Here is a 17,306-nt window from a genome sequence, read left to right as displayed (position 1 = left end):
AACACCTTCACCGTCCAATCCCAATGTAGCAAACATTTAACTCGCATGACTGATCATCTGCTTCCTCTGTCCATGTCTATCTATGCATTAGAATCTCGCTCGATGTCAGCTGGGATAGGCTCCACTCTCCCCACAACCCCTAACAGGATAAGCAGTGACAGAAAATGAATGAATGAATCCTCTCTCCGTTTTTCTCTCGTAGATGGTTCGACAGCCAAGGCAACTTAATTTGTGTCAAGTTCGCAACCTCTACATCTTCTTCTCTGTTTACTGGCAGGTTACAGCCATGTGTAAAGTGTAGCCTACACCACCAACTTCTGCCAAAACTATGCTTTGCAGAGCCAAATTTATTTGCTTCAAACCAGCGACTGAAAGCACCTCCAATATGCATGTTTAAAACGTGCTTGAAAGTAGAAAGGACACAAGGCTATTGATACTCTTCAGCTACTGGGGAGCTACTGATGGCGACCAGGTTGCACAGCAGTTGACGCACTTCCTTTGTGTTGTAAATTAAGCCCTCAGTTTCCCAACCACTTGATTATCAAGCTTTCTTCCATTTAATGCCACATGTGAGTTGTCAGTTCAGCGTGTGAAGGTGCCATCTAGACATTGGAAAGTACTACACACCACTCCATCAACTTCACATGTATCAGATGAAGTACTCTGTTGGTATCAGTATCACTTCAAAGGTACTGGTATTGTAATTTATTGAATGCTACTCAGCTCTACTGTCCTCTTCCTGTTTTGGTTGCACAGTAGTTGACGCACTTCCTTTGTGTTGTAAATGGAGCCTTCATTTTCCCAAGAGATCGTACCTGGTGGCAGACTAGTATTGTATCATCAAAGCGCAGCCTATAACAAACCAATCTAAACGCTGATGGGGTCGTTATTCTACAGCCATTACATTGTGCTATCAACATTTACTGCATGATGATTCATGTTTATTATTTTGATGTATACTGTGGTGAAATTTCACACTTACAGCCTCAGCACAATGACTATATATACTTTGTTCTTTAATATTTTTATATCTTAAGTACTAGTGTTAAACACAGCATAATGCATATACTAATTTTTTGTAAGTTTAATGTACATTTTCATTTCTATCTTTTTATCGTATCTTTTTAATTTATTTTATTTTATCTTATCTGATTTTATTTTATTTTAATTTGTTGTATCTTATTTTATTTTATCTTATCTAATTTAATTGCTTTATATTTTCATCCTTCTATTTCATACTCTTACTCTTAATAATTATAATTATCTATTTTTTACATCAGAGCATCTGTAATAAATCACAACTTCCTCTCAGGGATCAATAAAGTCAAACTGATTTCCACTTTAAACTGCTGTTTTCATTCATTGGAAATGCACTGGTAACAATAATACTGTGACACAGTTATATTACAATAACAGTGGACATTCTGCATCATAAGTATCTTTACTTCTTATACTTTTTACTAGTGATATTTTTACACTGTTTACTGTTTTTACACTAGACATCAGAAGATATTTAAAAAACGCTCTACTTTGAAATACAGAAAAAGTTTCCCTGTCTCCCTTGTTAAAGAATCCATGAATAGTTAAATGTTTTTTATGTGAAAAGTGGCACAGAAATAGTTTTAAAACTCCCTCCAGCACTGTAAAAACACATTAATGACAATGTTTTGCTTCCAACTGTCCACCAGATGGAGCTTTTCTATCAGGAGTAACACAAGGTTGTGGTGTTGCAACAAAACCCAGCACTCTCAGACAGTGGTGGAAGAAGTCCTCAGCTCCTTCACTGAAGTATAAGTACTAATACCACACTGTGAAAATACTCCACTAGTAAGAGTCCTGCATTCAAAACCTTACTGAAGTAAAAGTATTTAAAAGCACAAGATATACTTAAAGTTTGAAAAGTATGTATTGTGCAGTGAAATCTTCCCCGTCAGTGTAAAATGTACTATATTTAGTTCTTTGTAGTGGAGTTGAGAGAAGCTGCATGAAATGGAAATACACAAGTACATGTATCTCAGATTTGTACCTGAGTAAAGTACTTGAGTATATGTATTTAGTTACATTCCAGCACTACTTTCAGCAAATCATCATCAAGAGATCTTTGTGTAATTTCACACAAGTGTGGATGATTGATTTATCACTTTTCTCTATAAAGTTCTTCCTCGTATGAATCAGCAGTCGTTTCCTTTCCTGTGAACAAGTGTTGAAAGTGAAGTTAATAAAGGGCAGAATGAGGACATCAAAGTAAAACACACACACACACACACACACACACACACACACACATCCGTCCATTCCCATTGCTGGCAAAAGTCTTGAAGAAAAGCAACGCCAGCTAATTCCTGTTATTTTTTGGGGGGGGAACTTGTGCCGGTGTCCCTCACTGTCCTCACTCAGCATGATCAATAATTCATTGTGAGGGTATTCTAGGTTTCCACTCAGTGAAAGAAAATAAAGGTGACAGCTTTAACTTTTCTGTGGAAAAGTTGACGAGAGATGTCAAGGTTTTTTTGCACAGCGTTGCACTGACTGGACAAGTTTTCCTGACGGGGTGAACTGAGCCAGAAAATAAACCTTTTTAAAGAGTTCACCTGATATCATCTTTTAGATGTGCATATCTCAGGTGAGTGTGTGTCCCTCTGTGTGTGTGTGTGTGTATCACTCAGTGTTTAACTCTTTAATCCTCACAGTCGTTACAATCACGTTTAAAACCACAGAACTTTAATTTAAATTCTAGCATTGATCTTTTAAGAGGTAGAAAGTACTTTTACTGAAGCACTGTACTTCAGTATAATTTGGGGTGCTTGTACGTGAGTACTTCTACTTAACACTTCTACTCCGTAACATTTCAGCAGTAGAAATTGTACAGTTTACTCAGCTACATTTATCTGACATCTTTCGTTACTTTTTGGATGAAAATATATGACCATTTTATAAAATATGATGCATTATTACAAACTAGTTATAATTAGCCTGACTCACCAATACATATCAGCAGTGGTGGAGGAAGTGTTCAGATCCTTTTACTTAAGTAAAAATACATCACATGGTAAAAATACTCTGCTACAAGTTAAAGTCCTGCATTGACAATGTTCTTTAGGTAAATGTATAATCAGAAAAATCTAGTATTTAAAATAACTCTGCAGAAAAATCTAAAGAAAAAGAAAACCTTAAAAAAAAATTAAAAAATATTTAAATTATTAGAAGAAGAAAATCTTAACATTTGAGATGGTGGAACCTTTATTTATTCATTTAGTCATTTTTGCACTAAAATTTACTTATTCGATCAAAAAGAGAAAATGGAAATACTCAAGTAAAGTACAAGTAGCTCCAATTCGTACTTAAGCATGGTACTTGAGTGTCAGGAGAGAACCATGAGGAACTAAAGTTACATTACTGAGCGCCAGTTTGAAAAAATTATACCAAAGATCATTTAGTAAACTATGCAGTGGTCAAATATATAATTTAATAAATGAAAATTGCAATATGTAAAACATGTGGGCCAAAAATTACAGACAAAGATGCAACAACTTCAAACAAACTTGTTTTAACAAATAAACAGATTTTAAAAAGCAAAGATTTTTGTAAATTTAATATATTATTACTCTGTTCTTAAAATGCCGTTGCATTTATTGAAGATCACATTGTGACTTGTTTAGGACTCAATACTCAAAGTTTATGACTTGGGACTTGCAAAGCAACGACTTGGTCCCATCTCTTTAGTGTAAAAAATGTTGTTATAAGTAGACGTCCTGCATTCAAACTCTTAATCCTTAATTAATCCTGTCATCTCCTTAGTGTTGCAGCTGGTAAAGCTGGAGCTCATATTAATCACTTTATATACTTTTGGGTAGTTTAATCTGTAATATCACATTAAAAAAACATTATTAACTGATTATATTTTGAATAAATAATCAGAACCTGTGAAGTAACTAAAGTTCAAATAAATGTAGTGCTGTAAAAAGTGAGATGTAGATACTCAAAGTAAATACTCGAGTAACGTACCTCAAAAATTTCAAAATCAATAATAATGATGCAATAAAATAATAATATATCACAGACAGGGGCCATTCTGCATCATGAGTGCTTTTATTTTTGGTATTTTGGTGCTAATACTTGTATATTTACTGAGTAGTATTTTGAATTTTAAATGTAATGGAGTATTTTTCATAGTGTGAATGATATAGTTTCAATACAGTAAGCTGCTGATACAGAGCATATGTGGTGCTGACTGTGTGAAATCCAATGAGCTCTCTAACCTTTAGTGCAAAGGAACATGAGAGCTGAATAATAACAAGAATATTCTTCTCTCTCTCCACAGTGACTCCTCTGAGAGCCGCCCCACATTGATGATTAACTCCCTCTGATTCCCAATCAAACCGGCCGGAAGTGTCTCTACCAGCAATGATTGCATTGGATCTGGCTCCTGCGCACCGGGAGCCCATTGACGGGGGCCCCCCTCTTATCACTACCTCTTTATTAGAGGCGATGCCCGAAGGGGGAGGGGCCACTCTTTCTTTCCTGTCGGGGTATGGTGATAGATAAGTATAAGACCCCCTGCAAGAATGCGATCACATTGGAAAACAAGTCATTGTGTTGCCTTCTGTCGCTCGACTCAGCTCCAACATGCAGCAGCAGCTCATCCTGTTCGCTCTCCTGGCATCATCCTGGACAATCTGCACAGGAGCCGGAGGTGAGTGGAAATTATGATTTAGATTTATCTTGACACTGTACTGCTTATATGTATACAGATACTGCCAGGGGGTTGGTTAATTGAGTGAATCGTAGGTTTTTTTTTTATTCTGCTGAATTTCAGTCTTTTAAAGTGTATTTTTGTATATATCTGATCAAAATGTGAGGTTATTTTACACCAGAGCATCTTAGATTATAAATATCTGACTTAATGTAAGCAATTTAATTGATAGAAACACTGAACATTAAATATGGAGTGATGTGCAGCAAGGTGAAGTTGCTTTTACCATTTTTTCCAAACCATGCCGGTCACTTTATTCAATCATTAACTTAATATGCCGCGGAATCCCAAAAATCTAAAAAGACAGATTGATAAAAATGCTCCGCAGAGGGGAAAAAAGAGCCACAGCTCCCTCGCACACACACTTGCCCTTTCCATCACACTGATGTGGCACCGGGTAGCTCCTCCGCGCGTCCGACATCACTGTTCCCTGTTCAAGGGCATGATAGGATCCTGTGTGAGACACGAGCAGGCAGATCTGACCGAGCTGAGACTCCCTCTGTGTCCGGACACATCTCTGTGTCTCTATCTCTCCCTCTGCCTCTCGTGCACCTGCTTACATCCACGCTGAGCCAATGACAGACGTTTGCGTCCTCGCTGCCGCAGAGAGACGCGTCTAGCTGCGCGCAGCCAATGTCTCCAAATTCACAGCGGGGGGGATTGTGAGGCGTTAATGTCAGTGGCGGTTTGGCACAAGGTCTCTAATGGCGTGAATGATCAGAAATGACTGGCTGGTGACTTGGAGGCTTTTCAAGCGGTGCGATTAGTCATCAGTTAACAAATAAACACATCTGGAGGGAAATATCACCAACGCGCCCCTGCTGCGTTTCCTCCTTAATTCATATCCGTCTTGTACTGTGCGGGCATCTGTTCTTGAAAATGTGCTAAAATCAGGATGTATAATTAGTTTCAGGCTGCTCAGAAGTCCAATTAAGTCCTTAAAGAGACAAAAGCAGTCACATAGTGTGAACAGAGAAGAGAGTAAATGGTTTCCTGCAGCCAACAACTGTTTGGTAACGGTGCTACTAAACTTGTTGTTGCCACTGACCGGCTCAGATTAGTCACAGTTAGTGACTGACAACATAATGGAAAGTATCCCCACAGAGATAGGTCTTTTGTGAAAAATTAAAATCCCTTTTGTTAAACCAGAAACAGCCCCCCTAAAACAGAAATTGCCGTCATTTGAGCGCGTATAGAGCCAAAGCTAAAAGCTCTAATAATACTCCCTGAGTTAAACAATACGCGTGACTTATTGTTTTAGAGTATCTCTTTGTGCCATGAGATAAAGCACCAGTCCATGTAGATACTCCAAACTATTAGACACGCTCAGTGTGGCTCATTTGGGGGATTTGATGCGCGCTCATTCAGGTAGCGAGGAGGACCTAATGTCGGTCACACGCACCACGAGAGAGCTCCTTATCTCAATTATTCTGGGTACATTTCATCACCACAGACCCGCAGGTGCAAAACAAGTTGTGTGCATGAGAGGAACGTGCTGTGTGTTTGAGGTGTTAAACCGGGACATGAATGCATCAGCCAAAAAAAACAATGACACAAGACCAGTCCCGAACATCTCGTTTGCACAAGGTTGTGCGAGGTTGACAGGGTATAAAGTTTCAATCTGTCCCTTTATTTTGGGACGTGTTTGTGTGCTCCGCGCAGCGTCTGCAGCGCACAGTTTATGTCTGGCCCACCCAACACAATGGCATAAAACGATCCGTCTCCGCGGCACGCACTCACATTATTCACATCAGCTTTTCACCGTGGCCGACGTGCTCACAGACGTGGCCTGTATTTGTTTTCCTTTCACTGCCCTTTGTTTTATTTTGTTCTTCTTGACAGTTTCCTTAGTTTGGCAGCGCTCTCAGATCCATTGAACCTCATATTGTTCATTCGCCCCTGCGCCGCGCAGAGATCAAAGCCGAGCTCCGATTGGTCAAGAATTGTGCGGACAGAAATCTGATTGGCTGAGATAAAAACGAGCGATTGTGAGCCATAAAAATAGATATTTGTACTCACGGACAATGATGGAGGAAGAATTCAGTCAGTACTTAATCGATACCACCCACGCAGTCACAGTGAAGACGTGAAAATACTTGTAAAATTCCTATTTTAAAAAGAAGGAAAAGCAAAAATACTCAGTGACCCTGTTATATAACCGGATTATTATGTGTTTGTATAGTTGGTGGAGGTGGATAAACTTTAACTGCAGTTTTGTCAGTCAGCCGCTGTCATGTTTTATAAAAAGCATCATGACTGATGAAGGAGAGGCTTTATTATCCCAGTTATCAGATGTAAAACATTTTACTCTGTAGGACTCACACAGCTGTGATAAAACTAATGTTAGAAATGATGTTAGCTGGGGCCTTAAAGGGTGACTTCAGTATTTTACAGCTGGACCCTTAACTCCCATGAGTTTGTGTCTTAGTGACTAATGGGAACAGCTGTTTTTGAAACGAGTCCAGTATTAAATGAGAGCGCTGCATTTGTGTACTATTAGTTTCTGTCCACTAAGAGTGTTTGTTTTTTGCCACTGACAGGCTCAGATTGTTTTTAATGTCTGATAACATTATGGGAAGGATCCCTACAGAGATAGAGCTTTTTGTTAAAGAGTAAGATCCTCTTTGTTTTACCAGAAACAGCCCCCCGAAACAGAAATCGCTTTCTCCAAACCCACAAGACTCCATTTAACCCTTTAAAACCTGAGCAAATTGGCTTGATTTCTTGTTAAAACGTGGGAAGAAGGCAACGAGCAACGAAAGAAGAAGTGACCCAGAAAATCAAAAAGAAATTAGGAAAAAGAGAAAATTAAAAACAAGAAAAAATAAAGTTATGTTGTAATAAAACAAACCTGGAAATCACCTGGAAAAATTGCTAATTTGCTGTTAGAATAATATTTATAAATATAGTTTTTTCCCCCTGGTGTTTTTTTTTTCCAAATCTGTGTTATTGTTTTTTTGTGCGTTTGTTTTTTACAATTTGTGGGATATTTCTTAGTTGCTCATTGCCTTTTTTCCCATGTTTTTGAAAGAAATCACACCAATTTGCTCAGGGTGCAAAGGTTTAAATACTCACAAAAGGCGTCTGAAAACAGTACAAGAAAAGTGATGTTGCTCCAGGTTTCAAAAGGTTAAAAAAAAAAAAATAATAATTTCAGCGTGTAAAGATGCAGCATATTTTCACATCTAACTGGGTGAGTTAAGGGTTTATTTCAACCAAACCAGAGTTGGTGATTGTTTGAAAAGTGGAAAGATGAACCAAGGCCTTTTTTATTTATTTATTTTTTTTTAACTTTATTTGTTTCTGTCGACTTTGAATGAAGTGTGTTTTACGATGAATTTCTGTTTATTTAAGGAGTCTAGTGAGTTTGATGAAAGCGATTCTGGGGCTGTTTCTGCTTAAACAAAAAAGATCTTACTCTTTAACAAAAAGCTCTATCTCTCTTTCCATAATGTTGTCAGACACATAGAAAAACAATCTGAGCCTGTCAGTGACAAAAACCAAATTTTAGTGGATGTAAATTGATGGTGCACAAATGCCCCAAATGGTTACATTACAGCCTGTTTCATGGCTGCTGGCTGCAGCACTCGCTGAGTATTGGACCAGTTTTAAAAACGGTTTTTCCCATTAGTCACTTAGACACAAAATCATGAGAAAGTAGGATCCCAGTCAAAAAACACTTAAGTTACCCTTTAATGTAGATTTCTGAGGAGACATTTTCACAGCTACCACCCCTGCTGTTAGACCATGCAGCAGGCGAATGTGAGTCAAGGTTTGAAATTCATCATAATCTTTTAATACCCTCAGCACCCAGGCGGTAGTCACAGAGTAATTAGGAATTTTCTGAGTTGGAATATTTTCTTCCTCTGCAGTATTCACGCTCCGGTCACACATATGCAAATCCTGCAACAAGAATATTAATTTCAAAATGAATCAAAGACATGAGCATCTCTCTATTTACTGCGGCCAGTACGGTGAATGATGGCACCAGTGAATATAATCTGAACCCCCCACCCAAATGTTTGCCCCCATGCTACATTTATTTTCAGTCCCCATTATCATGCCAGAGCAGGCGGAAACAGCTTACCAACATGGCAAAGAAACCAAACACTGACTTCCTTCACAAACACCAGGAGAAGCCCTCGCACCAGTCTAATAACAGAGCGGGAGACCCTCCCCGTATTTTTTCAATGGCATGTGTGTTTTTCATAAATATTTGATGTGTGAGATAGCTGCAGATATTTGTCTCCGAGTACGGGGTGGAAACATGCAAACCAATTGTGAATTATTAATAAACCCCCAGACAAACATGTGAGAATAGGCCCTCGCTGATGCAAAAGATTAGCTCTGTGTGTATTCTGATAGCACGGAAAGATAAAGCACAAATGCTGACTTTTTTTCTGAATAGGAAGACAATTCCTGTGTATTAGGGGGATTTGTATAGCCGGGAATAACAGCTGACTTAAACCAATAGGAGAACAATTCACTGATTGCAGTAAAGGAAAAAAATAAACTATTTTAAAAAAGGACACATTTATAAATACACATAAAATGTAGCTGGACAGTTGTCAGTGTATACGTTGAGAGGAAACATCCCATTCTGCTCTCACAATAGGCCGAGGCTCGGTGGTGTTACTCAGAGGTTAACGGTGCAGGCTGACTGATACAGTGTGTGTTCATGTTCTTTACATCATTTGCTTTGACAGAAAATTTCAAGATGGAGATGTCTCATCAATGAAAACCTTGTTCTTGATAAAACTGGTTTCATTTCCTGTGTTTCAGATTGGTGCTATCAGTCCCAGTTCTCCTGTGATCACCCATGCAATGGTAAGCTTATTTAAATACAAAAGTGTAACATTGTTAAATAGAAAACAACTTTTCAAAACCAAATTTCAAAAGCAAACCATGAATATGTTCCATTTGTACATTTCATACATGCTATATCAACATCTCTACATGAGCTGACACCAGGAGGTGGAGGGGATGTTAGACGGTGTGTCACCTAGGCGAGACGAGCCACACTGTACACCACTGTTGAAGACCAACAAACAATGCCAATTGTTTTCAGCGTGTCATTGCTGTGTTTCCAGGAGCTTATTAGTCACCAAACACGGGTGTTTTTTAGCAACCCGTTGCTATGTTTACCCAGGGATAGCATCATAAAAAGCAGTTGTTTGTAAGCCCAAACATGATCTTTTCCAAATAATAAGCAAGAGGTGTTTGTGTCTAAACCTAACTCCATGTTACCTTTGGCATTGTTGAAACATCAAGAACCGTTAACTCTCAGTGTATACACTTCATAATAACGTACAAATGAAACAAATCTGTGGCTTGCAGTTTTACCAACATTTTTTCCGGTGATTGAGTTGAGATAAAGAGCTGTTCCAGACTCGTAGGGCCCTGACTTCAAAAGGCCAGGCTCTGGTTTTCAGTTTAATTACTAATAGAGACCTAGCCAAAGATCTCAGGCTCGTATGGGGTTGGCAAGTCAGAAATATAGACCGGTGCTAATCCCATGCATGCCTTTATACTGAAGGTGATCACTTAAGTCTTTAAATCTATTCTAAAACGTACAGGCAACCAATGTAGAGATGCTAATACTGGTGTAATTTGCAATCTTGTATTTGGTCTTGTTTGTAGTCTTGCTGAGGCAGCTGAAGCAGGATTGGACAACATGGTTCACCTGTCAATCAAAATTAAGCCTGTAATCAAATGTGACACTAGGACTTCTGCAATGCGGGGATGAAGACAAGAATATTAAATCTATGATACTAATCGGATTTATTAGCACTTTACTGAAGGAGGCTCTGAGATAACAAGTTTTTCATTAAACTGCAATTGTAAAATTTGTATTTGTAAAACAAAAATAGTAAAACTGAGAACCACCTGCATAAAAATGAAACCTCGATACGATGATTTTGAGACGTTTAACCTGAAGGCAACACGTGGATGGAGAGTAGTAAAGGTACTCCATGCATGAATTGGGTAGTGGAGGATTTACAGTCCACTATAGTCACACAAGATGTCCTGTCGGAGAGACAGGAAGAAAAAAACAATGTAAAATATTACTGGATATGCCAACAGAATGCTGAAGATGTTCAATTAATGTCAAGTGGTCATATGTTTCAAAAGCAGCAGTTAGATTTAAAATCCATACGATGATTTTGAAATTTGACCTAAAGGTAACGTAGTTGGAGAGTAGTAAAGGACCGAGGATTGATCCCTGAGGTACTCCATGCATGAATTGGGTAGTGAAGGATTTACAGTCCGCCAGTCACGCAAGCTGTCCTGTCAGAGAGACGGGAAGAAAAAAACAATCTAAAATGTTACCCAATATGCCCACAGAATGATGTTTGATTAAAATCAAGTGGTCGTCTAAAGTGAGACTTCAAAGCAATAAAACACAAATGAAAAATTCTCTCTGTGTTATGACCCACTCCAAAACCAGACTTGTGTAACTTGTGTTTTTCTTGTTTTAGGACCAGAGAAGTGGAACCACGCCGACAGAAACTGTGATGGAAGATACCAGTCGCCCATCAACATTGTCACCAGGAAGACTCTGCCAGACGAGCGACTGAAACCTTTCCAGTTCGACAACTACCAACAGCTCTTCAGAGGCACCATCAAAAACAACGGCCACTCAGGTAAGCATATTTTCCATTAAACATCAGATACCCATCTTTGAAGCTGTCATGTGACGTCTAAATGCTTGGTGTGTGTACACTCCAGTTCAGGTTGGAATTCCTCACCTGAGCACCATCTCAGAAGGAGGCCTGCCATCCACCTACAAGGCTGTGCAGTTCCACCTGCACTGGGGCAACAATGGAGGGCCTGGCTCTGAACACACCATCGACGGGGAGCAGTATCCCATGGAGGTACCTTAACCTGACAAACAAAACACACATAGCCTGTCTTAAGTCAAGTTATAAACTGAAGCTGTTAAAGGTTCGCTCACACATTAAGGCTGGAAACTCAGGAGTACAACAGAAAAATGATTTGAATTATGTTTAAAAAAAAAGCAGATTTACTCTATAAATTAAACTTTTAAAAAATGTCTGTAAACGTACTGTACATTTATAGTGTAAGGCTAAAGCATAGTGTAATTTTTCTCATTAAAAGACCAAGACTAACTGTGCATCAGTCCATCTTTCAGCATCTCCCTACCTCCGTACCCTGTCTGTGGCTCCCAGCCTCCAGCCCATTCATTCCTACTCAAGACATACATCTTTAAAACAGGCCATAAATATATGGCTGTTGTTTTTCTAAAGGCTCAAACGCTACTCAAGCAGGAATAAATAGTGGATTTGTTGGAAACTGTTTAAAGCAGCAGGATGGTGTATGAAGGGTTGACACATAGCATTGAAGGAACAATGATGTGGCTCACTGACTTGTTTCTAAAAGTATTTCTGAAACAATAGAGCTCAATGGAACAGATGAATATGATATAGCAGGCTTTGGATACACAGACTTGTTAGTAGGATCATGTCATTTAAGTCCTTTAAGACACGTTTTTGATTAAGAGCTGATAAACTTGAACTGATAGTCTATCATTGGTTTTTGTTAGAGCATGAACTCAACAAATGTTGCAATGTCTGCAAACTGATTTTATTTTGTCCCATTTACAGTAAGATTCTACACATACTGTAAAACATGACTTGCAAAAAAAGGTTTAACATCAGTAATATTTTCTCTACAGCTGCACATTGTTCACATGAAGCACCATTACACTGATCTGAAAACAGCACTATCGGATCCAGAGGGAGTTGCAGTCCTTGGGTTCTTCTATGATGTAACTATTTTAAATCCTTTACTACTGAGATCAAACTGCTATTACAAACCTCAAGTCTGAATGACACAATGCTGATGAAACGTGTATATTTTTTAGAGGTCCAGTGGTGCAAACAGAAAATACGATCCCATCATCAACGCTCTGCGAAGCATCAAAACTACAGGTAAGTTCTGAAGTTCAATATAAGCAACTAGACATGGCTGCACATATGTAATATCATAAAAAAAAGTCATAGTATAGTATGTAAAAAAAGTCTTAAAAACTCCTAGTATAGTAGGTCATCAAAAACATTAATTAAGATTTTATAAAAAAAGGCATAGTATAGTATGCTTTAGAAAATATTATTTAAAAAAAACTCACAGTATAGTATGACAAGAATAACATGCCATAAAAATGTTATTTAAAAAAGTCAAGTCATATAGTATGTCATTATAAAGTTTTTAAAAAGTCATAGTATAATATGTTAAAAAAAAAGTCATAGTGTAATATGTTAAAAAAAAAACGTCACAGTATAGTATGTCATTAAAATTGTTTAAAAAAAAAGTCATAGTATAGTAAGTCAAAAAAAATAAATAAATAAAAACAGTTGAATAGGTGTTAATGGCCCTGGATGCACAGCAGCGTTGCTAATGTTTCCTCTGTGGATTCTCTGTTTTCAGGTGCCAATACTTCTCTGCCTGCCATCTCTCTGGCACAACTGATCCCGCCAGAGCAGAATCTGACCACCTATTACCGCTACAAGGGCTCCCTGACCACTCCGGGCTGCACTGAGGCTGTGGTGTGGACTGTGTTTGAGAATCCCATCCATCTGAGCATTGATCAGGTTAGGATTAAAACCACAAAATGTAGAGAAATGCAAGTGAATTTAGATTCAGTCATCTTGATCATCTCTTTCCATAAACTGTAACCTAACAACTGTGTTTATCATCTGATACTCCAGCTGCGGGTCTTCTCTGAGCTCAAGTTTCATGATGGACAGCCGATGGTGGGGACTTTCAGGCCGGTCCAGCCCCTGAACGGCCGACAGGTGTACCGGTCCGGAGGTGCAGTGATCCTGGCCAGCTCCGCCCTCCTAATGGCCGCCATCGCCACAGCATTGGGACTATCCCACCCCAACTAGAGCGAGGCGTCCTGTGCTGCACTGCGACATCCATGAACACATTAAGTTCTGTATCACTCCTCAGTCGCATGGTCGCTAAGATGATGGACAACGTCATAGTGCAGGCATGACTCCCCTGGTATTCCTCTCTTACAACACAAATGACAAAGGCGTTCAAGGGACGCCTTACGAAAGGTGCTGTAAGGGTTTGATCAGCATTCATGCATGCGTAGTAAAGCAGTAGGTCTTATTTCAGCATTATGAATGTGCCATAAAGAAGCAGGTTACCAAGTGACAACTGAATTCAGACTTCACATCCTTTAGTCATGCCCTAATTTTTCACAGCACAGCATCATCCTATAAACACCAGCACAAACTCTCACATACTTTAGACCTCGTACTCCTTGCCCAATGTCAGGTAAATTTAGTCTCTGCTTTATGTCAGTGTGAGTCGCCGATGGTCGAGTGCCAAAGTCAGCCCCATGAACTGGCACATGATGTGCTGTTCTCAATGGGGCATGTGAACGGCATGGAGCTAATAATAGCAGAACTGAGTAACATAAACATGCTCCATTTCAAAGCCAGCGGTCAAAGGAGTCAGCAGTTTGGCTTTTCAGTCAAAGTCCAGGAGCACACAGCGCGGCCGTCAGGTGAACCCCACACAGCCACTCAGTCAGCAGATGGTCTGGGGAAGGGGGGAGGGGGTGAGGTCTCGCCTTGAATCCACAACAAGTGCATGCTGTTCTGAGAGCAGAGCTGCAGTCTATCTCCTCCCAGAGTCAGAGGCTGCTGACACCTGAGACAGAGATGAAGATGCAGGGATGCTAACAAAGTGAGCAACAGCCTCATTTCTCTGCAGTGTGAGGAGACAGCAACACTTCTGAAATGTCACTTCTTAAACCGACGTCATTATTTTCATGCATCTCAAACACTCGCATGAATCCGCATGTCTCTGTGTCCCAGATGTGTATAATGAGCTGCCGGAGTGAAGCTACACAAACACACACAAGAAAAACGTGCTTGCCAAAATTCATACCCACACCTCAGGCACTCCATTTCCCATTTTTGACCCGTGAAGTTCAGTGAGCTCATCTTGACAACATGTGACTGTGTTCATGGCTTGTATTGCAGGGTCTCGGATGCACTGAATGTTATCGACTGTGAATTACACCCCACTGAGTCCTCACTCATTTATTCAGGAGGACTCGTCATGTATTCTAGTGAGAGATCTGTGCAATTTTTCAGCAAGATTTATTGTAATGAGCGAGCAAGGAATCTGTATATTTTCCATTGTTTCATAAAAGGCATCAAGTTATATTTCTATGCTGTGTCATTGTACACATGTATTTATGTACTGAATGTGTATATTGATATGAGACGCACAGTTATTGTTATTTATGTATTGCAAAGTTTATATGGATATATAGTACTGAATGCAAACCCATATATGAAGCATCAAGTTGTTCATGACCAATCAAGTTTACTTATGATGTTCAAGTGTATGAGATTGTCTGGTTGTAATGCTTGAAAGTGTCATAAATAATATGGAGAATGTGTTCCAAAAGAATAAATGACTTACATGCCTTTTTAATGATCTCTTCTGCTTGCTTGGGCACAATTCAAGCTATCTGAACCAGTGATCAAACGCAGTGTTTAGCTTCAGTGTCGGCCCTGCTCCCGGCATCTCTGCACTATGAAAAGTGATATTAGAATACACTCTGTTGGCTCTGTCATTTGTCTGCTACGAGCTCAGACGAGCTTCTCAATTTCCCACGCGATTCCCCTTCGCGCTTTCGGGAGAGTCTGAGGGCGCTCATGGGTCCCAATCCCTTAATCCTTTTCTAATTGACTTGTCCTTGATGTTACGGAGGCTATTTTTGGCCAGAGTTCACTTACACACACAATGCACATAGCTGTATCATACACAGCCCACTATAACACAAACAGGCTAAAATCTATGAGACAACACTCTTATCAGACAGATTGCAGGTGCTTTTTCAGAGTTACCTTATGTCCCCCTCCCCCAGTTCTTTTGCTTTTTCCAACACAGTCATTAAGGAATCAAAAGGCTTATTGTGATGGACAGGCTTAGGAAGACAGCAGCCTCTCACAGAGAGACATGCATGGAGACAGAGAGAGAGCAGAGACAAAAGCTTGAATGAAAGCCTCCCGTTCATTCCTGTGCTCCATTGCTTCTTCAGTTAAGCATCAGGAGGGACCGGGGATCAAAGAGTGGATGCTTAATAACTGGCAGGGGTGCCTTCTAGTCAGGCTTCTAGGACAGCACCCATACAACTTCACTAAATCCTAAATCTCCCCTCAAATGCCCCACGTCCCTGGGGTCTCTGGGACAAAGGGCGCCATTCTCCCTAGGAGAAACCAGAGGCATCCTCATATTGAAAGTGACCCTCACTGAAACACATGCTGCAGCCCATCAGATATCCAGCTGCAGTTAAAGGTCACTGGGCCGATCTTTGTCCATGTGTTGGAGAGAAAAACAAACAGTGTCACCCTTACTGCCTCTCGATGTGATGCCCCTGCTTCCTGCATCTTACATGGTCTATTGATGGATGGTGTAATGTGTGCGTCTCCGCTCCGAGCTGTCACCGAGGCCCAATAACTCTACTATAATTCAATTGATTCACCTGTTTACCTCGTTATTGTCAGTGATATAATTCACAAAGGTGTCCACAAGCAGCAACATCCAGGGCTTCTCTGGCCTGCCTACTGTTGCTGCTTCCTCTGCAAGCCAATCTGCAACTCATCTACACCCCAGCTCCTCCTTTTCATGTTGTGTCTGACTTACCAATGTAATTTCTGTTTGTCATTGATGCTGCTCTGTTCTGTTCCGGGGGGTCTTTGCTGCTGCCCTCTCTGCATGAATCTTTCCATGTAGGCGCATGGAAGGGCAGAGAGATGTGCTCTCTCTGCCTTAAAACTTTCCATATAGGCGCATGGAAGAGGCTTTCTACATAGGCCTAGGAAAGGCAGAGGGGCCCCAGAACAGAGCCATACCGCCAAATATAATACTGCAACTGTAAATAAAGCTTTCTTTGACTAAAGTGGTCCTTACTGAAATTGGTTTTGGTCTCTACAGTTAGTTTCTCCATTCATGACAACTGTAAAAGGTTGAATTTTTACATAACTCTTGTTTAAATGTCATTAAGGCTTGAGGTTATTCATAATCCACGGAGGTTTTATATTTGTAATCTAGCAAAATTATTTAAAATTCTGTGATGTCATTACACTGTAAAGTCAACAGGTTCTCACAGGCACAGCCAGCATATACTCAATTACCCTGCATACCCTTTCAAATTAGAAACTTTTTTTTGACGTATGGTGAGCAGATCTCATTGGACTGAACAGGTGCCATTTTGGTTATCCGGTATCTAGATCTTATAGTACATACATGTTCAAAGGGGAGTTCTCAAACCAGTGGGTGTGTCTACGTCCATTATTGTACACAGTCTTTGGGTGTTTGCCAGCTGTGGCAGTCACGATGTAACCAGCCAGCGGTGGGAATGACCCCTCTAATGCCAGCTAATGCAGCAGCATCGAAGCCAGGGACAAGAGCCCCAGCTGGAGGAAGCAATAAAAAGAGCCAAACATTCATTTCCTCTCGAATTGAACTCAGGAGAGATAGGCTATGAGCAGAATGTCACTTT

The 17,306-nt window shown here is 39.9% G+C and overlaps 1 protein-coding gene across 1 annotated transcript; it reads left to right on the top strand.

Moving 5' to 3' along the window:
• Nucleotides 1–4,350: 4,350 nt before the first annotated feature.
• ca4a (carbonic anhydrase IV a) lies at nucleotides 4,351–15,232 on the top strand. Its single transcript, XM_033611452.2, has 8 exons — nucleotides 4,351–4,693; nucleotides 9,536–9,580; nucleotides 11,233–11,397; nucleotides 11,483–11,628; nucleotides 12,450–12,542; nucleotides 12,639–12,705; nucleotides 13,202–13,365; nucleotides 13,483–15,232. Exons 1-8 carry the CDS (start codon nucleotides 4,627–4,629, stop codon nucleotides 13,660–13,662), a joined length of 927 nt encoding a protein of 308 aa, XP_033467343.1. The 5' UTR covers nucleotides 4,351–4,626; the 3' UTR covers nucleotides 13,663–15,232.
• The last annotated feature ends 2,074 nt before the right edge of the window (nucleotides 15,233–17,306 follow it).

Source organism: Epinephelus lanceolatus, chromosome 11, assembly GCF_041903045.1.
Source record: "Epinephelus lanceolatus isolate andai-2023 chromosome 11, ASM4190304v1, whole genome shotgun sequence".
NCBI lineage: Eukaryota > Metazoa > Chordata > Actinopteri > Perciformes > Serranidae > Epinephelus > Epinephelus lanceolatus.
This window is presented reverse-complemented; position numbering and strand designations above follow the sequence as displayed.

What these genes read in the sequence shown, in the direction of transcription:
- ca4a (XM_033611452.2), top strand. Translation starts at nt 4,627, where the DNA reads ATGCAGCAGCAGCTCATCCTGTTCGCTCTCCTGGCATCATCCTGGACA. An exon ending in AATCTGCACAGGAGCCGGAG is followed by an intron (nt 4,694 to 9,535) that starts GTGAGTGGAAAT and finishes CCTGTGTTTCAG; the next exon opens with ATTGGTGCTATCAGTCCCAG. An exon ending in GCGAAGCATCAAAACTACAG is followed by an intron (nt 12,706 to 13,201) that starts GTAAGTTCTGAA and finishes CTCTGTTTTCAG; the next exon opens with GTGCCAATACTTCTCTGCCT.